The sequence below is a fragment of the Trichechus manatus genome, unplaced genomic scaffold (genome assembly GCF_000243295.1).
Source record: "Trichechus manatus latirostris isolate Lorelei unplaced genomic scaffold, TriManLat1.0 scaffold00181, whole genome shotgun sequence".
Classification (NCBI taxonomy): domain Eukaryota; kingdom Metazoa; phylum Chordata; class Mammalia; order Sirenia; family Trichechidae; genus Trichechus; species Trichechus manatus.
In genome coordinates, this window is record NW_004444117.1 from 3,521,545 (window position 1) to 3,545,654 (window position 24,110).

General features: G+C 45.0%; 1 protein-coding gene across 1 annotated transcript in view; it reads right to left on the reverse strand.

The window, feature by feature from the left end:
• Window positions 1-1,464: 1,464 nt before the first annotated feature.
• Window positions 1,465-24,110, reverse strand: part of GFPT2 (glutamine-fructose-6-phosphate transaminase 2) — a 31,477-nt gene continuing 8,831 nt past the window's right edge. Inside the window, exons 7-18 of the mRNA XM_004387164.2 lie at window positions 22,671-22,750; window positions 22,047-22,164; window positions 18,683-18,846; window positions 17,509-17,604; window positions 17,305-17,402; window positions 16,887-17,007; window positions 14,114-14,271; window positions 13,847-13,961; window positions 9,417-9,544; window positions 7,133-7,300; window positions 4,741-4,902; window positions 1,465-2,382 (exon numbers count right to left, since the gene is read on the reverse strand). Of these exons, the coding sequence (XP_004387221.1) occupies window positions 2,338-2,382; window positions 4,741-4,902; window positions 7,133-7,300; window positions 9,417-9,544; window positions 13,847-13,961; window positions 14,114-14,271; window positions 16,887-17,007; window positions 17,305-17,402; window positions 17,509-17,604; window positions 18,683-18,846; window positions 22,047-22,164; window positions 22,671-22,750 (1,453 nt within the window). The 3' untranslated portion in view covers window positions 1,465-2,337. The remainder of the gene's footprint in view (window positions 2,383-4,740; window positions 4,903-7,132; window positions 7,301-9,416; window positions 9,545-13,846; window positions 13,962-14,113; window positions 14,272-16,886; window positions 17,008-17,304; window positions 17,403-17,508; window positions 17,605-18,682; window positions 18,847-22,046; window positions 22,165-22,670; window positions 22,751-24,110) is intronic.

Below are 24,110 nucleotides of genomic sequence, written 5' to 3' on the forward strand. Positions count from 1 at the left end.
GGGGGGTGCAGAGCATAATCCCTGTCTGCTGATGCTGTACTTCTACCTGCCTCTCTCAGAGGAGCAATAAATAATGATTTCTGCCCCTTGACTATCTTTCAGCTTTCCTAGGAGTGCCTCTCCCTGGTGGAATTGAACCTGGAAATGTACGTCCCAGGTTTCCAACCCCTGTATTATAGAGGAGAGCATAGAAGAGGATTGGAACGTTGTTGAGTAGCCCACAAGTAATCTAGCAGAAAGTTTTAATGAGATATTCGAGCTTTACCTAACAAGTATTTGTCATGAAGATGTCATTCATGCTGATGGTCTATGGCTGCGTTTACATTAAAAAAAAAAAAAAAAAAGCCCAGTTGCTGTTGAGTTGACCTTGACTCATGGCAATCCCATGTGTGTCAGAGTAGAACTGTGCTCCATTGAGTTTTCAATAGTTGATTTTTTGGAAGTAGATCACCAGGACTTTCTTTCAAGGCAGTTCTGGGTAGACTTGAATTATCAACCTTTCAGCTAGCAGTCAAGCGCATTAACCGTCTGCACAATATTGTTGTTATTGGTTGCTGTCGAGTCGATTCCTACTCATGGCAATGGCAATCCCATGTGTGCAGAGTGTAACTGCTCCATAGGGTTTTCAAGGCTATGACCTTTCAGAAGTAGATCACCACCCTGTCTTCCACGGTGCCTCTGGGTGGGTTTGAGCGCTTAACCGTTTGCTCCACCCAGGGATTCCTATTTGCACAATAAACCAAAAACCAAACTGGTTGCCGTTGAGTCGAGTCTGACTTACAGTGACCCTATCAGCCAGAGTACAACTGCCCCATAAGGTTTCCAAGTCTGTAATCTTCACTGAAGCAGACTGCCACATCTTTAGCAGACTGCTACACCTTTCTCCCACAGGGTGGCTGTTGGGTTCAAACTGCCAACCTTCCGGTGAGTAGCAGAGCACTTAACCACTGCGCCACCAGGGCTCCTCATTAGTGAGCCTGAATTCTGATCTCACAAGCCTTCAGAACTCTGTCTCTGGCTTTCTCTCTTCCAGCCCAATTGTATTCATAAAACTGGTAACTGTAAGAGGCTCATTGAAAAAAAAACATACAAATTTGAGACTAAAAGTTTCCCCTCTGTGATGCCATTAGGCTCTGGGCAACCATCTTAAGCAGGATCACATGGCTCAAGCCCCCTCAACAGCTTGTACAATGATCCCTCAACTGAGAGTCCCAAGTCACCTATGTGTTGTTGTATCCTTTCAAACATCCCTTGTTATTTTAACTCACTAGAAGCATGAAGGAGCCCTGGTGGTGCAGTGGTTAAGCATTTAGCTGCTAGCCAAAAGGTCGAAGCATGAATGTTACATGTGTTGACAAGTGCCAGTGGCTGCTCCCCCCACACACTGCTGAGCTCCTGCAAAGTCCTCAAAACCCAAGTATGCAAAAAAGAATGAGGTTAACAAAATTCAAACACACAAGACGAAAAAGAATTGTACTGTCTTTATTGTCTTTAAATTGCATAGTACTCTGATTGTGCACGCTTTTAAATAGAAACCAAGGTAGCCCACTTGAAATTATTCTCTTTCACGGTATAGTTAACGCTGTTTTACTATGGGCAGGAGGAGGGACCAAAATGCTGCTTTGGCTTAAAAAGAACCATGATCAGATTAAGCAGAAGTTGGAGAGTTGGAGGGGCTTTGGCCATAGAAGAGAAGAAAATGATGACGCAAGTAGAGATTTCAACAAGACTTAGAGGAGACATAGAAAGAGGGCTGGAGAGGTTTCGGTGATATCAGGAATTGGGGTTCAAGAGCAGCTGAGAGAGGATGGGAAAGGAGACAGGAGTCCAGAGAGTCAATGCCTTGTGCTTGAATCTGAGATGAATGTCACTGCCAGGGGCGAGCCCAGAGATGGAGCACTGTGTGGCTGGGACGCACAGTCTGGGCGTTTCTATGACTACAGACAGCCATATTCTAAAAAATTAACTTAAAAGCTATACAATTGTCCTTATAAATATTTTGCCTTTCAAAACTAGTGTTGGTTAAAAAAAAGGTTCACAGTTACTCTGAAGAGAGCTGAATCTCTATTGCACAGTAGTGGAAAAAAATCCGCTCTGAACCCCATGTGTAAACAAACAATGATTCCCTTCTCCTCTGGCAACTTCAGGACACAGAGAAACAGTTATCTGCTGTAGCAAAAGCACTTGGGTACAAGGCACGTCGAAGCTTCAAGCTCTACTGGGATATCATACTCGGAACACGCAGAATGCCTCCTTCTCTTCCCATTGGCGCCCTTGCCGTTGGTACAGGTCTTGACTCAGACTAAACGTGGCGATGGTCTCTTCATTCTCTCGTTCTCATTCCACGGTCACAGACTTGGCCAGGTTTCTGGGGAAGTCAACCTAAAATGAAAGAAAGCAGCTCTCAGAGCCCCACAGATCTCAGCAACCGGCTCTGTCTTAAAGACTATTATCAGAGCACTTGATAACAAGGAGAGAGATGTCCCTGGTCACCTCCTACCATGAGCACCTTGAGACCTGTGTCTTGGAGGCACGTTCCTGACTCAGGAAGCTTCACTCGCCTGTGTAATGTTTAGGTCATTTAATAAGCACTTACCATGGACCTGATCTGTGTCATGCTGTGTTAGAACTATTAAAAGAATATGATTCATGCTTTTAAAAACACCTAGCGCAAATTGTGCCAGAAAAAATTCACTTTTCTTGGAAGGAAACTCATTAAATCCATGAGACCTATAACTTTAGGGAGGGGTTGGGAAGGAAATGTGACTGGGAATAATTGAGAAAGTGGGTTTCCACTTTATCTGGAATGTTGTATTTTGTTTGTATGTTAAGAAAAGGTGAAACAAAGCAACCGACGTGTCCATCAACAGATGAATGTAGAAACAAAATGTGGTACATACATTCAATAGAATATTATTCAGCCACAAAGAGAATGAAGTCCTGATACATGCTACCACACAGATGAACCTTGAAAACATTATGCTGAGTGAAATAAGTTGACAGAAAAGGATAAATATTGTATAATCCCACTTATATGAAATATCTAGAATAGGCAAATGTGTAGAGGCCAAAGTTTATTAGTGGTTACTGGGGGTTGGGGGAAAGGAAAAGCAGAGAGTTATTGCTTAAGGGGTGCTGTTTGGTTTGTTTGGGGTGATGAAAAACTTCTGGAGGTAGATAGTGGTGATTGCATAACATGGTGAATGTAATTAGCATCACTGAATTGTACACACGGAAATTGTTAAAATGGTAATTCTGTTGCCATTTTTTTAAATCACAATAAATTTTTTAAAAAAGAGGAAACAAATATGACAAAATGTCAGCAAACATCAATTCTGGACTGGATGATATGTACATCATCAGGTGATTGCTATATTATTCTTTGTATTGTTATACATTTTTAAAAGCTTCTCAGAATAAAATTGCCATGAAACTTCCATTTCTTTGTGCAATGAATAGTGTGTTCTTATATACTTGCCATTGAGATCCTAAATTGTTTCTTTTCTGGAAAATAATTTGGCAATAATATGGTTTAAGATTCTCAAAATGTTGAATCATTTTCTAGACTAAGGACGATCTTAAATATGGGACAAAGACGTATGTACAAAGATGTTCACAGCAGTGTTCTTTATGAAAAAAAAAATTGGAAACAGCTTAAATAATAGAAAGGAGCCCTGGTGGCACAGTGGTAAAGGCAATCAACTGCTAACCGAAAGGTTGGCGGTTTGAAACCACCAGTGGCTCCGCAGGAGAAAGATGTAGCACTTTGCTTCTGTGGAGATTTATAGCCTTGGAAACCCTATGGGGTCGCTATGAGTCAGAACTGACTCAACAACAGTGTGTTTGTTTTGTTTTTGGTAAATAATAGAAGAATGGCTAAGTAATTATTTAGAAAATTCATATTATAAGAATGTGATGGAATATTACACAATGATTACATATTGCTTACAAGTTTTTAAAGATGTGAGAAAATACATAATAGCAAAAACAGGATAAAAAATTTTATCCTTGATATAATCTTGAAAATGTTAAAAAACATTGCATAAGGATAAAGGCTGGAATAAAATATTAAATTTGCTAATAACATTGCTTCTGCTTGATGAGGTTACAGTTTAATAATATTGTCTTCTCTATACATTTCATAGTTTCCAACTTTTTTTCTGGGAGTACACGTTACTTTTAAAAAGAAAGTTATTTTGACTGAAATTATGTCTCCTAGAATATTTACACCAAATAAGTACTTAAAGAACAAAAAGGAATTTTGGGGTTTGTTACGAATTGAGTTGTATCCCTCCCTTCAAAAATAGGTATTGAAGTCCTGGCCCCTATACCAATGGATATGATCCTGTTTGGAAATAGATTTTTCTTTGTTATGTTAATTAGGTCATACTCGAGTAGGGTGGGTCCTAAATCTAATCACTTTTGAGTTATTAAAAAAGAATAGATACTGAGCTGCATGCAGCGGGAAGACATCATATGAAGACACACATGGCAGCTGCATCTCTAAGTCTAGGAACTCCAGGGACTGTTGGCAGCTACTAGAAGCTGAAATAGAAAAAGAAGGACCTTCTCCTAGAGCCATATCCTGCATTTGGACTTCAAGCCTCCTGAACTGTGAGCAAATAAATTTCTGTTCTTTAAAGCCACCCACTTGAGGTATTTTTTGTTATGCAGCACTAGCAAACCAAGACAGGATTCTATTTATCCTTTTTGCTCAGTAGGTGCGTTTTTTAAACGTACATCATATCCACGGAGAACAGCCAGGTGGAAGGAGAGGAGCTGTAGCGGAATCACGCTCAGGATACCCTGGAGGCAGTCCACGGTGTGGGGCAGCTCGATGGTCTTATATGCAAACTTGGAACTTTCAGTGTCATCCTTGGAACATAGGATAATTGGGCGACCCTAAGGCAGAAAAATATAATCACAAAATGTAGCTTGTCTCTGAAAGAAGCAGTCATCACACATAGTGTTGTGTCTGAAATCAATGTCATTACAAATAATAGTCTGTTTTGCTGGAATTATGAGTGAGGTGATGTGCAAGTTTCATGTAAAGGACAAAGTGTCAGCTTGTTCATCATTTGCTGCTTTTTGGTGAGCTTCCTCCCTCCCCTAGGAGCCCTGGTGGCACAGTGGTTAACAGTTTAGCTACTAACTGAAAGGTCGGTAGTTCAAATCTACCAACCACTCCTTGGAAACCCTATGGGGCAGTTCTACTCTGTCCTATAGGGTCACTATGAGTCAGAATTGACTTGACAGCAATTGGTTTGGTTTGGTTTTGGGTTCCCCCCTTCCCTGATAAGGGGATCGCCATCCTGCTACATTCATTCACTGCCCGTTTATTGAGAGGCTACAACGTGCCTTGCAAAGGGCCATGCAGACTCACTCCTTGCTGTACTGGGGCCCCTGGTCTAGTGGTGGAAAGCAAAAGCACAAATCAGCAAACCAGTAAGTAAAAATGAATTTCAGAGAAATGCTATGAAGGCACTAAAACAGGAGTCTATGACTGGGAGAGATTGGTGAGGTCTGGGAAAGCCTCTCTAAAAGGGAGACATTTGAATTGAGACCTCAGTGATGAGGAGCCAACTTTCTGAAGATCTGTGGGAAGTGCATTCCAGGCAGAGGGAACAGCCAGCGCAAAGGCTCCAAGGCAGGAGTGAGCTTGGTTGGCGCATGTGAAAAACAGAAAGAAGGCTGGATGGCTGGATCTTGGTGAGGCAGGTGGAAGGGGCAGATACTGCAGGGCTTGTGGTTTACTATGGAGTGTGATTCTACTTTGCACACATGAAGTACCATGAGTCAGAACTGACTCCATGGCAACTGTTTTTCTTCTTTTGTTTTGTTTTTCGTGGGTCACTGTAGAGTTTGAGGAGCCCTGGTGGCACAGGAGTTAAGAGCTCGGCTGCTAACCAAAAGGTCGGCAGTTCGAATCCACCAGCCGCTCCTTGAAAACCCTATGGGGCAGTTCTATCCTGTCCTGTAGGGTCTCTATGAGTCAGAACTGACTAGACGGCAATGGGTTTTTTGTTTTGAAGAGTTTGAGAAGCCACTGGAGGGTTTTAAATAGGGAGATGACATGACTGTGTGTGTGCACTTTGTTTTATTGTGGTAAAAATATATAACAAAACATTGCCAATTCAACAATTTTTACAGGTACAATTCAGTGACATTGGTTACGTTCATTATGTTATGTAACAACACCGCTATCCAGTTCCAAATTATTCCACCACCATTAATAGAAACTCAGTGCAATGACTCCTTTCTCCCCTCCTTCCTGCCCCTGGTAACCACTAAATATACATTTGCCTATTTCATATACATATTTTCATGGTTCATCCATGTCATAGCATGTATCAGGACTTCATTTCTCTTTATGGCTCAGTAATATTCCACTGTATGGTTATACCACATTTTATTTATCCAGTAATGGACACTTGGTTTGTTTCCACCTTTTGGATGTAGTGAATAATACTGCAATTTACATTGGTGTGTAAGTTTCTCTTTGCATTCCTGTGATTGTGCTTTATAACATCTCTCTGGCTACCATGGTGAGGCAGGTGTGGGGGCACTGAGTATGTTATTGGATTTCTTCTCTCTGTAAGGTTATGGGAGTCCCTGGGTGATACAAACAGTTAATGTGCTCAGCTACTAACTGAGAGGTTGGTAGTTCAGGTTCACCCAGAGGAGCCTCGGAAGAAAGGTCGGTTATCTCTTTCTGAAAAATCAGCCATCGAAAACCCTACGGAGCACAGTTCTACTCTGACACACACAAGGTAGCCATGAGTCAGAGTCGACTCAGTAGCAACTGGTTTACTGGTAATGTCATGAGCCCTCCCAAGGTGGCTCTGTGGGGGCTCTGCCTCCTACCTCAGATGGCCCTGGGGAAAACCCTGCTCCCTGGGCTCTCTACCAGGAGTACCTTACATCTGCTCACCGAGGACCCAGTGCAGCTCAGGGCAGACTGGGCCTCACTAAGGAGCTGTGGCTGGTGTGGCCACGGGCTGGCAGGTCCCCTTTCAAATGTGTGCCCTTCTCATCAAGGGGCCTAGGAGAGAGCACGGGGGGCTGGCAGACATTGGGTGAGGTGTGCATGTGTAGAAGAGAGACGAGGCCTCGCCCCACTGAGAGCACTCACCTGGCGGGCCGTGACTTGCTGCAGGGCATTCTGGCACTTGGCAAAGCAAGGGTCCTTCATGATGACCATGATGACGGGCATCTGCTTGTCAATCAGCGCCAGGGGCCCATGCTTCAGCTCCCCAGCCAGGATACCTTCGGAGTGCATGTAGGTGATCTCTTTAATTTTCTGGGAAACAAAAGGTGGCGTCAGTGTCACACTAGGTAGATGAGGGGGTGGGAACAGATCCACCAGAGTGGAGGATTGCTCTGGAACGCTGGGAGCCGAGGGCTGGCCGCAAGGCAGGTGGATGGACCGAGGGCACCTGGCAAGGTCAGGGTGAGGGAAAGGGTGGCTACTGCCCTGGGCACACAAAGCCAGCACACAGCCTCTGTGCTCAGGCCCGTCTCCCCTTGGAGGTGCAAGTCGAGGTTAATCTAGTTTCCCCTCTTCCCCCTCTGCCTTCCTCCCTCTGCAGCCAGCCACATGGCCTATCCATGGTTATAAATGATAATGACTGAATTGCATTCTGTATAGGTCTAGCTCATTCAATCATTTGATTAATCATTCCCCTCAACTGTAGACAATTAATAGCTTCGAAAAGCGTTGCTCCAAGCAATTATCACACATTAGGCTGCTTTTTGAATTTGTTTAGATAGCTCCATTTATATGCAGCTGCCATGAAACTCATGTCATTTAACTGGTAAGTGTGTTGAAGAAAACATTTCTCAACTTTCCTAGAAGGCTCCACTGGCATCATGCACCAGGGAGATGCAGTAAGGAGTGTGGCTCCTCCCTAGACGCCACAGGCTAAGGGGGCCACAGAGGACCATTGATTTGTGCCAGCAGCTCCATAAATGTTTCTTTCTTTCCCCAAAGATGAAGCTGGAGGCACAGCTGAATCCGCATCTCTCTCACACAGCTAGCCAGTGCGCTCAGCCCTCTAGCCAGCAGGGCTGTCAGAGTAAGGAACATGCCCAGGGTGCCAGCCCCTTGCTTCCTTTGGCAGGAATCAGAACCTCCATCTTACAGGTGTGAAGCTGAAGCTTAGTAAGGTTCAGGTAACTTAGGGTTGCACCTTGGCCACGTGTAATAATCTCTAAATGTGTCTTGGTAAACAGCATGCAACCAGCGCTCTCTTTGGACTGGGGTGGTGGGGAAGGAACTGCCACATTCTTCCACAGGGAGGGGGGAAGCCTAGCTGGATAATGGATAGTGCCTTGTCTTGGTACCGAAAGCTGCCTCATCTATAACTCGGCCTCCTTTTTACCTTGGCTGAGCATCTTGACCCATAACAGCAAGCTGAGAGTGAGTAAGAAGCGAGCACTAGACTTCAGGCCCCTGATGCACTCTGCTTGCCCCCTCAGTAGCCTCGTGGTCCTGGCACCTTTCCCTGCTCCATCAGCTTTCTCTTACACTGGTGTGAATCTTTATTGTGACAAAAAAAACAAAAAAAAAACAAAAACAGAAACCAAACCATTGACACCGAGTTGATTCCGACTCATAGCGACCCTATAGGACAGAGTAAAACTGCCCCATAGGGTTTCCAAGGCTGTAATCTTACAAACCAGACTGCCACATCTTTCTCTCAAGGAGCACTGGTGGGTTCGAACCGCCAACAGCCAAGCTCTTAACCACTGTATCACCAGGGCTACTTTTATTGCCACGGGGGGCAAAACAGTCAACAATTTTTAAGTGCAGGGCCACCAACGCTCATTCCTGAAGGACTCAAGTTCCTCTCAGAAGTTTGAGGAGGACAGGGAAACTCTGCAGAGACCCCAGCCCACAATTCTGGTCTGCCGAAACCCTCCCACGCAGGCTGCTGAGAGTCGTGAAAAAAATCAAGGGCGGAGGCCACATGGACCTGAGTTTAAATCTCAGCCCAATCACTTCCTCTATGTAATCTTAAGCAAATTATTTCACCTTTCTGAGGCTCGGTGTTCTCCTGGCTAAAATGTGAAGAATAACTGCCAATCTCTAAGCAGATGGCCATGAGGTGTGAATGAGCCATCCCAGATGGAGTCTTGCACAGGACTGATACCTCGAGGAGTTCACCCAACAGTGCTCCTGCCCCTTTTCCCCAGAAGATTGGGAGCTCCCTGTGGGTAGGCACCTGCCTCACCCAGCTCTGTGTCCCCAGGGATAGAACCACATGGCCAAGAGCTGGTCAATGCAGGCTGACCCTGGTGGGCAAGGGATCTGCAGGCCCTCACCTCCCCAACCCCAATGCCCTGCCCTGCTTCCTAGCTAGCCGGAGGCTGCACAGGGGCGGTGGAGGTAGAGTGTTGGGCCAAAGGGCACTTACCAGGGCCCCTTCCAGGCATGTGGCATAGTTATAGCCTCGTCCCATCACCAGAAGCGACCTCTGTGTGTAGAGCTCCAGGGCCAGGTCATGGATCTTCTCGTCCAGCGACAGCACTTCCTTGATCAGCTCTAAAGAATGCACACAGGAGGGGGGAAGAGCCAGCCATTCCAATTAAAAAAATATATTTATAAGGAAAACTTATAGTGCAAAAAACACCTTTTTGGAACCCACCTCACTCAGTAAACTTTGCTTCCTTTCATTAGTTTAAGAGTTTTAAACTTAGACTATGGGGAAATAACTTGGGTTCCTGGATAGGATTTTGTTGGGTTAGTGAGTCAAAGTTGTGTTAGTACTTTCCTGAGCACCTGCAAGGTAGGCAGAGAAGTATTATTTCTAGCTCCATTTTACAGGTAAGGCAACAAGGGCTCAGGGAGGTTAAATTACCAGCCAGCAAGCCACAGAGGTGACACTCCAAATTACCTGCTCTCTTCATTGTCACATGCTGCATCTCAGGATGAAGCCAGTGGAACTTGGTCCAGTGGATCTCAAACATTTTAGTCTCAAGTCTCGTTTACACTTTTAAAAATTACTGAGCATCCCTACGAGCCTTTGTGTGGGTGGCGCAGTAGTTAAGTGCTTGCTGCTAACCCAAAGGTTGGTGGTTTGAACCCACCAGCTGCTCTGAGGAGGAAGAATGTGGCAGTCTGCTTCCGTAAAGATTACAGCCTTGGAGACCCTATGGGGCAGTTCTGTTCTGTCCTATAGGGTTGCTATGAGTCAGAATTAACTAGACGAAAGTGGGTTTGGGTTTTTTTTGGTTTATATCTACCAATATTTACCATATTAGAAAATAATATTGAGAAATTAAAAAAATACATATTTATTAATTCACTTTAAAATAACAATAATAAATCCATTACATTACAATATTTTCCCAAAAAAAATGAGTGAGAAGAATGGCATCATTTTTCATTTTTGCAAATCTTTTTAATGTCTGACTTAATAAAAGATGTTGAGTTTGCATATCTGCTTCTGGATTCAAGCCTGTTGTGATATGTTCTTTTGGTTGAAGGGTATGAAGAAAATCTGGTCTCATATAGATTTGTAGTTGGAAAAAGAGGAGAGTTTAAATAATGCTTTCAAGTAATTGTGAATGTTCTTCTTTAGAACTATAACAAACTCGAAAAGTGGCAGTTTCTTGAAAGGTCATTGCAAATGTGGAATCTGAAATCGTATCTGAACTTCTTCCACTTCATTGCATTAAAATTTACTGGTGGTGTGCTATGCACTTTGGAGCCCTGGCAGTGCAGTGGTTAAGAGCTTGGCTGCTAACCAGAAGGACAGCAGTTCGAATCCACTAGCTGCTCCTTGGAAACCCTGTGGGGCAGTTCTATTCTTTTCCATTGGGTCACTATGAGTCGGAATTGACTCGAAGACAATGGGTTTGGTTTGGTTTTACGTGCTGTGAACTTTAAATGGATCTTTTACATGTATATGATTTTGTAACATTATGACTCATTGGTCATTTGGAAAATACTGGTTCACTGAATTCAGTGCAAATCTTCTAAACATTGTCATATTTCATCATAAAATATATTTTTTTAAATCACATTTGTTAAAATCACCCTGATCTCATCAGGGAGTCTTTAAGTGTTGAGATGTGGTCAAGTTCATGGTACCAGATATACGTTATCAAAATTTTAAGCTTCACTTGAAAGCTCAAATTTCATCATTGGCAACAAATAGTGTCAGCTGCTTTTCTTGAAGTCATGGTCTAACTTTGCTCATGTTTGAGAAAATGTCTGCCAGAAACCCAGTTAGCTTGCTACTCGAGCAGTCCATCACCAGCATGCTCTTCCTTGAAAGAGCCATCGTACTTCAGGGTGCAGCAGAAGTGCTTTAGGTACACTTCCAAGTTTGTCACACAGACTATTAAAAAGTGTTGCAATTTAACAAGATGAATAATTTTCACTGCATCATCAAGGCCACTCTTAAGTGAGATTTCGTGTGTGATGCTGAAGAATACAATGACTGCTAGAACAGCATGGGGCCACTGCCTGCTTTGTGCGAAGCTGCCAGTTTCTACCACCATTGCTTTTGCAAATGTCAACACAGTGAAAAAGGAAAAAAAAATCATTTATTCACATATTGCTACGAAAATAGTTTTCACTGGAAGGGTCTGTCAACCACATCTTGAGAACTGTTGACCCATTGACTTAGATATCAGAACAAAGTTTTTTTTTTTTTTTTTTCATGGCTATTAACCCGGCTAAGGGGCCCTGGTGGCATGGCACAATGGTTAAGCTCTTGGCTGCTAACCAAAAGGCTAGAGGTTCGAACCCACCCAGTGGCTCCATGGGGGAAAAGCTTGCAGTTCGAACCCACCCAGTGGCTCTGCGGGAGAAAAGACCTGGTGATCTGCTCCCGTAAAGATTACAGCCTAGAAAACCCTATGGGGCAGTTCTATTCTGTCACATGAGTTGCTGTAAGTCAACTTGTCGGCACCTAACAACAACAACATCATTACTTGGCTTAAAGTAACAATGTTTTTCTCTTTAATACATTTTTAATATGTTTTCTCTGCCACAGCCAGACCCCTAGGCTCTGAATTGAGCATCTTTAGACATTCCTGGGCTTTTCCCCACTGCCTTCTCTGGGTTTGCCCCTGCTCTCAGGGAGGACCCCGTGCCCAGCCCATCTCTATCCTGTTCTGTTTCATGTCACACTGTCAGGGCTGCGCACAGAAAACTCAAGACACCTCTCTCCTTCCCAGAGTGCAAGTGACCACTGCTTATTTTGGGAGTCCCAGGATAGCGTACAGGGCCCTGGTCTTTAATACATGTGTGGTAAATGAATGTATGAATGAATAAATGAATGAGGACATTGTCCTGTCCACAAGGAGTTCACTATTTAGTGGACAGACATTGTATCTGATCAACTACAACAGATGGGAACACCCAGCAGAAGAGGAAAGATTGATGGGACTGTAAGGGAGCAGCCTGGGACAGGAACTGACCCTGGGCCATTTTCTCCCTCTTGGTATTTACTGAGTACCTACTCTATGCCTGCCCTGTGCTAGACACCAGGCACCCAGCAGTGACTCCGACAGATGGGGTTGTGAGCTCACTGAGCGGATGTTAGATGGGGGACACAAGCCAGTGAATAGGCGAACAGGTAACTCAGACCATGGTATGTACTATGAAGAAATAAATAGGCTGATGTTCTGGAGAGTACTGGGCTGGGGCTTCTGTTAGTTAGGATGGCCAGGGAAGGATCCCAGGAGGTGACATCTAAGCTGAGGCCTGGGTGATGAGGAATAGTCAGCGTGTATGGCGCTGGAGGAGGAGGGTTTCACCAGAGGAAATAGCCAGGGCAAAGGCCTGCTGTGGGAAAGAGCTTGGCGCTGTTGAAGACCAGAAGGTCAGTGACAGTAGCCCAAGGAGAGACTGGGAGCATGATGAGGACAGAGGAATCGGGACCAATGTGCAGGGCCTGGTGAGGAGTGTGGATGTTAATCTTGGCCCAGTGGCAGCTGCTGGAGGGATTTTATGGTAAGTAGGAAGTTTGAAGAGTCCCTGGTGGTGCAGATTGTTAACATGCTCAGCTGCTAACCAAAAGGCAGGAGGTATGAGTCCACCGAGAGGCACCTCAGAAGAAAGGCCTGGTGATCTACTTCTGAAAAATCAAGCATTGAAAACCCTATAGAGCACGGTTCTACTCTGACACACATGGGGGTGCCATGAATCTGAGTCAACTTCACGGCAACTGTTTTTTTTTAGGAAGTTTGAAGGAGGAGGGAGCGATTAACAGCATTGGTTACAGGCAAGAGTCAAGGAAGACAGAGGCCAGGAATAGTCCACTGGATTTGAAAATAAGGCAGGTTTTACAGAGACTTCATCAGCCTGAGGCGAGAAGAACTAGATGGTGCCCAGCTACCACCAATGACCACCCTGACAGGGAACACAACAGAGAGTCCTGGATAGAGCAGGAGAAAGGTGGGGTGCAGAACTCAAATTCTAGTAAGAAGACCAGACTTAATAGTCTGACTAAGACTGGAGGAACCCTGGAAAGCAGGCCCCTGGATTCTCTATCAGCCCAGAACTAAAACAGGTTGGAGGCCAACTCTTCAGACAGGGATTGGACTGGACTGTGGGACATAAAGTGATACTCGTGAGGAGTGTGCCTCTTAGCTCAAGTAGATACAAGAGACTAAACAGGCAGCTTCTGTCCAGAGGTGAGATGGGAAGGCAGAGAGGGTTAGGAGCTGGTTGAATGGACATGGGGAATCAGGGGGAAAGGAGGAGTGTGCTATCATGGTATGGGGAGAGCAATTAGAGTCACATAACAAAATGTATGTATAAATGTTTGTATGGGAAAAAAATAAACAAATAAATGAATGAAAATAAGGCAGGTTTAGCTCTTAGACATACCGGGTAAAGATCTCAGGCCATGGATGATCTCTTGTCTTCTGTTTTGTAATGAAATTCGGTCTTCAGACATCATCAAACCAAACATCACCAGAGAGATGAACTGACTGGTATAAGCCTGTGGACAAAAGGGAGGTGACGTGAACAGAGGGGGACATGAGTGACCACATCGTCTTGACCACAGGTGAGGAGGGCAGGTAAAAGGGCCCCCTCACCACATCTCCAGCCTCCAACCCTGCTGACCCTCCTCCTGCACACGACTCCTTCTACCTTGGTGCTGGCAACGCCGATCTCTGGGCCTGCATTGATGTGGACACCACAGTCGGTCTCCCGGGAGATGGAGCTGCCCACGGTGTTGGTGACGCCCACGGTCAGGGCCCGGCGTTCCTTACAGTAGCGTAGCGCCAGGAGGGTGTCTGCAGTCTCGCCTGCCACACAGAGGCCCTTTCATTGGTGTGCTCACAAATGCAGTCACTCTGCCAGCCTAACCCCTGCCCCTGCTCATTTCCTCCTGGCTCTTACACAGCACTCCATTTGCCCAGACACAGCCAGTGTGCGTTCAGAAAGGAAAATGCATGATCGACAGTTGATTCTTAGATGGAAGGTTTAATTATTCTTTATGTGCCAAGCACTTTCTCATTCACTGTTTCATTTAACTCTCATGACAACCCTGTTCGGGGCCACCGACCCCCACTTCCCCTTGGGGATGAAAGGCTCAGAGATGGGAAATCAATGCCTCGCTCAGGGCTCGGCAGCTGGGGGGTGAAGAGTCAGCGTGAACCCAGGTGGGCCTGCCTCACAGCACCATTTCCATGACTTGAAGCTGCCTTATTCAGAATGTGCTGAGATTTAGCATTTAAAAGCAAGAATGCCTTCAAAATGGTATTTCTCAAATAGATTTTTTAAAAAGCACTTCTTGCAGCCTCCCAATATGGATCAAATTATTTTTATGATAAGCCAGTTGCTGTCCAATTGACTCTGACTCATGGCAACCCCATGTGTGTCAGAATAGAACTGTGCTCCATAGGGTTTTCAGTGGCTGAGTTTTTGGAGGTAGATCACCAGGGCTTTCTTTCTAGGTACCTCTGTGTGGACTCTAACCTCCAACCTTTTAGTTAGCAGCCCAGCGAGTTAACTATCTGTACCACCCAGGGACTTAAATAAGGACTTAAATAGGAACTTAATAGCTACTTAAATAGGTTCAAGCATAAGCGAGCACAAACTCCCTATGTTTGCAAGTTCTGAAGAACTCAAACTAAAACAAGTGTGCAAATTAAACACAAGCCAAACTAGAAAATCAAAATCATTCAAATCAGCATGTGAATCACTGGAGGCTGTTCTGTCCACAAGGCCATTGCTTCTGGCTGTGCCCATTCCAGATCTCTCGCAGTGGAGGCTGGTGCGACTGTGTGCCACGTGAGGGTCCAGTTCTGTCCTTTTCAGACTTCTGCGTCTAGGGCACTGGATTGTCATGTGGCCTTCCCTCAGTGCCAGTGGTGGGGTAGGCATGGAGGCAGGGAGGAGGAAGTCTTTATCTTCATCAGTCCCTCTCTCCAATTTTTTTGGATACTGACAGTTCATTTTTTAAAATCTCATGTGAAGGGCTGAACAAAATAAAACCTTAAGCCAACTTCCATGTAGACACTCAGGAGCTACCAGTGCCTTATTTTCACATTAAATCCACCTCTGTTCGTGGCTCCCACCAATTCATGAAATACTTTTAGGCTCTGATGGGATCATAATTCCACATGTAGCACCTCGGTATAAGGCGGCCAGACAGACAATGGCTGTATCTATTTTCATTTATCTTTGTCATCAGAATGGTGATAGTGTTAACAGTTAAAAATGGAGGCAGTATTAAAAATTCCAACAGATTTTTTAGGACATTACTGCTCATTTTTTAGGTGTGATAATGATATCATAGTTATTTTCTTTTTAAGAGTCATTATTTAGAGAGGAGTCCCTAGGTGGTGCAAAAGGTTAACACATTTGGTTGCTAATTGAAAGGTTGGCAGTTCAAGCCCACCTCGAGGTGCATTGGAAGAAAGGTCTGGCAATCTATTCCTGAAAAATCAGCCATTGGAAACGCTATGGAGCAGTTTTACTCGGATACACATGGGGTGGCCATGAGGGTTCCCCCCTCCTTTGGTTTTATCATTTAGAGAAACGTTCTGAAGAATTTATGAATGAAATAACATGATGTCTGGATCTGCCTTCAAAATGATCCAGTGCAGGCAAGCGGTTGATAGGGGTATGGATGATACAAGACTGGCTATGAGTTATAATTGCTGAAGCAATTATAATTGAGACAGGCATGAGGGGGTTCGTTATATGAATCTCTCTATTTTTATAAAGGTTTGGAGTGCTCCATAATGAAAACACTTTAAAAATCCTCCTAGAGCTCTTTCAGGCTCTAAGCACACAGCCATGGATCACCTCCTGGCCCACTGCCCAGTCCAGGTGGAGCAACACACCCAAGTCCAGGTGGGCTGGCTCACCTCAGGGAAGTATCCTCCACTCCTCCCCCTGCTGGTCTGTGTGGCCACTGCACCTAGCTCCCACCCTCAGTGCTGGAGGGGCCAGACTGGACCAAAAGCATCCACTGCAGAGCAGCAACCTACACCACACTTGACTCTCAACCTGGCCGAATTTGGAAGGAGATTTTTTTCCTTCATGAAATTAAATCCAGCAAACATTTATGAGCACCTTGGCGAGTCGTCTCTGAAGTCTTGGACTTAGGAGAAGGAGGGAGAAACCGCCGGGCAGGCGGCAAGACATTGGACTTTGAGCCTGACTGATCCCAGTTCTTTCTGTCATGGCTGCATGGGCTAGGCAGTCACTTGCTCTCCCTGCACAAAGGTGACAATAACTGCTGGCTGTCAGGGTTAAACGACAACCCGATGCATGAGAAAGTGTGTGGCACATAGTAGTTTCCAGAGGACTTAGTAGGACGAAGGCAGGAAGAGTATATGGAGTGTTACAGAGAGGAGAGAGTCCTGATACGAACTAAGGCAAACCTGGCCAGGCTGCCCAGATCCCTTACCTGACTGGCTTATGAAAAAGCAAACGTCATCCCTGAAAACAGGTGTGTTCCTGTCCAGAAAGTCACTAGCAAGTTCAACCATCACTGGGAGCTCGGTCAGTTCCTCCAAAACCTGCCGTGTCTGAAGCCAATAAGAATGGGGACTAAAGTCAGTCACAGACCCTAGGGGGAACAGGGCAGTTGGGCTTCTGGAAACAGCTTTGTAAAATGGCGCCCCCTGTCTGGGTGGTGAGGGAACTTCAGTCACTCACAGGCCACACTGCAGGACAAAGCGCTCCATGGTGGGTCATGGGCATGGGGGCAAGGGCTTTGCCAGATGTGGAAGGCCAAACGCAGGATAAAAATTTAAGACCAGGTTTTTATCCTAGACCTCTTCTAACTCTCCTGCACTGTACTGGGTCCAGCATTTTGCACTTACTGCCACTGCGGCATGATAACTGGTTCCACAGCCAATCACAATGAGCCGTCGGCACCGTCGAATCTCCTTTAAGTGGTCCTTCAAGCCGCCCAGGAGCACTGCAGGGCATACGGCAGGGCATCAGTGCCAATTGTCTACACGCTGAACACATTCATCCTTACAGGGCACGCTAGACAGGGGCTCCCAGCGGAGTATTGGAATTACCTGTGTTGGTCTCAAAATTCACCCGGCCTCTCATGGTATTGAACACGGATTCTGGCTGTTCGAAGATCTCCTTCTGCATAAATGCACTGAAGTTACCTGGTGAAAGAAATATAGGCCAGATGGGCCAGTTTTGAGTTATATTTCCACTGTGTAAATTTTAATCCCTATGGAGCACAGTTCTACTCTGAAACACGTGGGGTTGCCATGAGTCAGAATCGACTCCAGAGCAATTGGCTGTCATTTAAATTTTAATTAAGATGAGAAATCATTATATAGTCACAATAGTAACCCATGTAAAGCCCACAAATTGTGGTCCCAGGTATTGTCCCGCCTGATACTCATGAAGACCTAATTACTACCCCCAGTTTACATAACAGGACCCTGCAGGTTAAGAATCTGTTGCTGTTGAGTCAATCCCAACTCCTGGCAACCCATGGCTGTAATCTTTACAGAAGGTGCCCTGGTGATGCAGTGGTTAGAATGCTTGGCTGCTAACCAAAGGGTTGGTGGTTCAAACCCACTACTCTGCTCTGTGGGAGAAAGATGTGGCAGTCTGCTTCTGTAACGATTTACGGTCTTGGAAGCCCTATGGGGCAGTTCAACTCTGTCCTATAGGGTTGCTATGAGTCGAAACCGACTTGACGGCAATGGGTTTGTTTTTTTTTTTCAATTGTTACAGAAGCAAATTGCCAGGCCTTTCTTCTAATGCTGGGTGGGTTAGAACCACCAACCTTTAGGTTTGCAGTCAAGTGCAAAGTGTTTTGCACCACCCAGGGACCTCACAGTTTAAGGAAGGGAGGGATCTGCCTGAAAAAAGTGGGTACAGGGAGATAGGCACCCGTCACAGGGAGAAAGTGGTCCAGAACCAGAGAGGACACTGAGGGGCATGGGAACGTGTCCTAGGGAGTAAGCACAGGGAGGCGGTTGATGGGGTCAGGTCGAGGCAGGGGGTTCCTGGAGCCTGGGTATAGACGGGTGCTCCTCCTGGAGGTCTCTGGTGAGACTCCCATGCCCCCTCAGCTGTGTGAGCACAGACCACCTGAACCCTACCCTGGCAGTCATGGTGGGCAGAAAAGGTGGTGCCCACCCAGGGCAGGGCAGTGTCTCTAGGAGCTCCACTACAGAGCCTCTGCTCCCTGGGGATTCTGTCCACAGGACCTCGGAGGATACCTGCCTTTCATGATTTGCTGCAATTCCATCTGTAAGGTCTGGATGGCTCGAGATGGGTCATCAGTAGCTGAACGCTTGATCCGGTGAATGGAGAGTTTCCCATCAGCCACTGCTGCAATGTCATCGTCCTCAAGGAAGATGACCCGGTTGGTGTGTTCTATGATAGCACTGGAGCAAGGAAAACACAGGTGTCATGCATGGGCCCTGCCCTTCACAGCTACAAAACAGCAGCCACTCACTCTTTCCCAAGTCTTGGGGTCCATACTAGTGGTGCGGGATGGCATTTTAGGAAGGTTAGGGTCACCACATCAAAATCATTGATTCACAGGTGAGAAAGAAGTTCTCTTTCCAAGTCTCTTAAATCCTGATTAATTATTTCAAAGAAGAAAGTTGAGGTTGGGTGTTTTGAAAACCTCTCTGCATACTTGCCAATCCCCCTTTTTAACAAAGAGAGGGCAGTCCCTAGACCTAGAGTTTTGGCAAGCCACAGTATCTAGTTAGAATTTAATGGCATAGTTTGATTATATTTATTTTTAAAACTTTGATTATGCAAAATTCCAAAATTCTGTAAAAGTAGAGAGACCAGTACAATGAATGAATTCCCCTGCACCCATCATCCAGCCTCGATGATCACCAATTTAAGATCAGTCTTGTTTCATCTATAGCTCCACCATCTACACAACTCCCTCCCCGCCCCAGAATTATCTTGAAACCAGTCCCACACATCATATCATTTCTTCTGCAAACATTTGACTATATCTCTAAAAGATAAGGAGTCTTTTTTAAATATACCATAATACCAATAGCACATCTAAATGAATAATTACTCCTTAATAGCATCAAATATCCAGTATGTTCAGCTAGATTTTAAAAGTACATAATCAATTTGCCTCCACATCGTTATTTCATCTCGTTTAAGGCATTCCTGCCTTTCATTTCCTTCTCTGCTTTTATTTCACTGACAAGCACCCCCAGAAAACAGTGTTAAGCAGTGGGTAGGCAGCACGTACCCTTTCCCCCTCTCACCGTATGGAAGTACCTCTAGTTCACTGTTTCCCATGTTGGGTTTCCGGGAATACTTGGCCCCTTCTATTTTATGGATCAGCCTGCCTGTACCTCAGGCGGGTCTGAGAGCCTAATGGTGGGAGATACTGATTCTGGGTAAGTGAGTCTGCTTTCTGATAAGTGGATTGTTCCAGAGCTGGGAGGAAATAATAAGAAACCAACTTGGCCAATTGAGTCCAAGTCATGTCCTTTGGTCCAGGATTACCTTTGATAAATCTAATATTTTGATCTCTCTCTAGTTCTCAGTTTGGCTTGGAACTTGTGGGTAAGGAGTGGGAAGCATGCCATGTTCAATTTTCCCCCTTAAAATCCCAGCAGATATTATTTGACCCCCCTTTTTTTTTTGAAGAAACATCTACCATATCTCTTAGAATATAAGGTACTATTGATTGTAAGATCACAATTATTTCATATATTTCTAAGAAATAAAAACTGCAACCAATTACAATCATAAGTTGCTATTTATAGATGATAAAATCTGTCAAATAATTTGTGTATCTTAGAATCATTGAAATAATATTAGCATCTCATCAAAATGGGGCTCCAGCATTTGAGAAACGCTGCCCTATCCTATCAGCATTAAGTACGACGCTGGCTGTGGGCTGAAACAGGCCTTGCAGCCTGGGCTCTGGGTTCGTACAACTCTCTGTTTCCCAGGAGACCTAGCCAGGTGTCCTCCCTGTTTCACAGCAAGGCCCTATTAGAGACTGGGTGGGGAAGAGAAAACCCACAGAACGGAAAGAGGAATAATGAAGTTTGGATGAACGAGGTATGCAGTAGTGGTGTTCACAGTGGTTTTCTATTTCAAATAGCAGGAAAGTATTCTGGTCTTTTCTAAGTGAGTGTGTGAGTGTGTGTGTATTTAGTTTTGTTTTGTACTCAAGTGGGCATGAAGTGGGATCCCTGGGTGGAGCAAACAGTTAAGCACTTGTCTGCTAACTGAAAGGTTGGCGGTTAAACCCACTCAGCAGCTCGTTGGAAGCAAGGCCTAGCAATCTGTTTCTGAAAGGTCACAACCTTGAAAACTCTATGGAGTACAGTTGTACTTCGCACACATGGAGTTGCCATGAGTTGGAATTAACTTGACAGCAACCGGTTTTTTTTTTTTTGGGGGGGGGGTGTTGTTGTTGTTAGGTGCCGTTGAGTTGGTTCCAACTCATAGCAACCCTATGCACATCAGAACAAAACTCTGCCTGGTCTTCTCAAATTTCTAAATTATTATTTTGTATATTGATGAAGACACAGACTTTAGAACCAAATGGACAAAGAACTGAATCTTGGCTCTGTCTCTTACAAATGATAAGACCTCAGGCAAATGTGGGGTGGGGTGGGGGAAGGACTCTGAAGGTCTGAAGAGCACTGGACTCATCTAAAGGGGGTGGTCACTGCGCAGCCCCAGACAACTGAAGCCCAAGCAAGCACAGCTTAGCATGCTCAGCTATGCTCGTTTTCCCAGAGAAGCTAGAAAGCCGGCTTTTTATGCGAAATCTTCTAATCGTAAAATGTTGGTGAGCAATTACATTATTTTGTGCAGGCTAAAACATTGTGTCCGCCAGTGAAACTGGCCTTTGGCCACCAGATGGAACCTCTGCCTTTTGTTCTAGGCTGCAGAGGCTAGTTACGCAGGTGCTCAGGGCTAAGGATCCTTGGAGGAGGGCACCAGAGGGCTGGAATCCACCTTCAACCTGGCCTTTGCTGAGCCATGAGGTGGTGTTATGGATTAAATTGTGTCCCCTAAAAATGTGTGTTGACTTGTCTAGGCCATGGTTCCCAGTATTGTGTGGTTGTCCACTATTTTGTCATCTGATGTGATTTTCCTATGTGTTGTAAATCCTAACCTCTATGACGTTAATGAGGCAGGATTAGAGGCAGTTATGTTAATGAGGCAGCACTCAATCTACAGGATTAGGTTGTGTCTTGAGTCAATCTCTTCTGAGACATAAAAGAGAACAGCTAGCAGAGAAGAGAGGGACTCCAACCACCAAGAAAGAAGCACCAGAAGAAGAGTGCATCATTTGGACCTGGGGTCCCTGCGCTGTGAAGCTCCTAGACCAGGGGAAGATTGATGACCAGGACCTTCCCCCAGAACTGACAGAGAGAGAAAGCCTTCCCCTGGAGCTGATCCCTGAATTTGGACTTCTAGTCTCCTAGACTGTGAGAGAATGAATTTCTGTTTGTTAAAGCCATACATTTGAGGTATTTCTGTTATAGCAGCACTAGGTAACTAAGACAGGAGGTAAGTCAGCAATGGTAGTACTGAGCCTGTCATTCTTTAGTAATCCTAGGAAAAAAGGCTTAGTTACCTTGCATCAGAAGCAAAGAAGAATTCCACGGCTTTATCGCCCACAGCGTGGAGGCAGGTGGAGCTGTCCAGTCTCTTCATCCTTGTTTTACAGATATTTTTCACATTCTCAATATTGCCTAGTGAATGAAGGAATGGATTCCAAATCTCATTAAACTTTTTTGTTTGAATAGCATGCAGCAAGGAGCCCATTTCCCCTTTGAATATGTGTGGGAGAGAGTTGCAATTTTTAGCTTTGGCTACGTCAGCCAAATCCTACAAAACATCCCCAAATAGCACAGTACCACAAGAGCATTTAAACTGCTACAGTGTGAGAGTAATACAAAGACAAATCAAATAAACACCCCAAATCAGGGCACAGCTGCCGTTATACAACAGAGCCAGATGCCATTCTCTCTAATTTTATGTATGTTTGAAAATATCCATAATAACAATCTCTAAAAACAAAAAAAAGGAGCCAAGTCTCCATTTCATGAAAGCCTTTAAGACCTAGAGATATGTCCCCACTGTCCCCACCTCCTTGTGAATGCATCCTTGCCTCCAAGGGAGCTGACAAGTACCAGATCATAAGTCTCAAGACACTGATCAGTAGCTGTGTCTAAGCCCTTCAATTCGAGAAACTTACATGTCCTGTATAATATTGGGATCTGTTCTGTGGAGAGTTTATATTTACTACGCACACCAATGAGCAGCGGACTGCCTCTCCTGTAGGGGGAAGAGGGAATAAGGTTACCAATCACCTTTAACACTCTGGGACTGGATGTCCTCCTAGCATCTGAGATGGGATTCCTGAATCTAGCCCTGTCCCTGGGCAGAGTGTCATGTTTCGCTCCCACAGGATGAACTTCTTGACCACAATACTCTCAAGGCTTGGAGCAGGGACCAAGGAGAGTGTCACCAACATGCTAGCATGTGAATCCTAGTTCCCTTTCATGGGGTTACCCACCTGATAATCTATTCCAGCTCCACACTCATGGGACCTGCTGCTGAATCCCCACACATGAATAACCCACACGGTTAGATTACAGAGATTCAAACTTTAAGCAGTAGCGTGAACCCCAAGGGCTTGCAGGAGCACTGTAGAGTTCCACCCAGCCTTCATTTGCTGCTCATCTTTAATGCCGGAGCATTTAGATGTCCAGGATCTGCCCAAAGATTTTTTTTTGTTCTTCCTTTTCATCTAACTCAGTTGTTCGGCAACTTTCTTGTTGTTAGCTGCCGTTAAGTCGGCCCCGACTTATGGTGACCGCATGAACAATGGAACAAAATGTTGCCCAGTCCTGTGCCATCTCCATGATCATTTGCAGATTGGATCGTTATGATCCATAGAGTTTTCACTGGTTGATTTTCAGAAGCAGATCACCAGGCCTTTCTTCCTAGTCTGTAAGCTTCATTGAAACCTGTTCAGCATCAAAGCAACACAGAAGCCTCCACCGACAGACTGCAACCTCAGGTACATTGGGTGGGAGTCAAACTCGGCTCTCCCACCTAGAAGGGAAGAATTCTACCACTGAATGACCACTGCTCCCTCTGCAACTTTAGTGGGCATTTAAAACACTGGCTTTTGTATATACTCTACATTGTGTGCCATTTAAGGCACTTTCAAAAGGGTGGTTTTTTTTTCTCTGCTGGTGGACACCTTACAGATTAAGTTTAGAATCTATGACCTGCACAAGGTGTGACACCATCATCAAGAAGACAAAAATTTCCACAAGGGAAAGTCGTGAGGAATTCCTGCAGTTGGCCCAGGTAAGGGCCCTAACTCAGGTCTCTTCTCCTAGTGCCCCCTATTTCAGCCACCAGCCACTTGGCTGCCAGAGCGTCCCAGAAGGGAATCTTCAGTAAAGCAGCTTCTGTGGTATTTCCTTTTGGTTTACAACTTCTAGTGGTGAATGTGGTTAAGGTATTATTCCATGATTTTAGCCCTGGTGGTGCAGTGGTTAAGAGCTTGGTTGCTTACCAAAATGTTTGCAGTTTGAATCCACCGGCTGCTCCTTGGAAATCCTATAGGGTTGCTATGAGTCGGAATTAACTTGATGGCAACAGGTTCGTTTTTTTTTTTTTT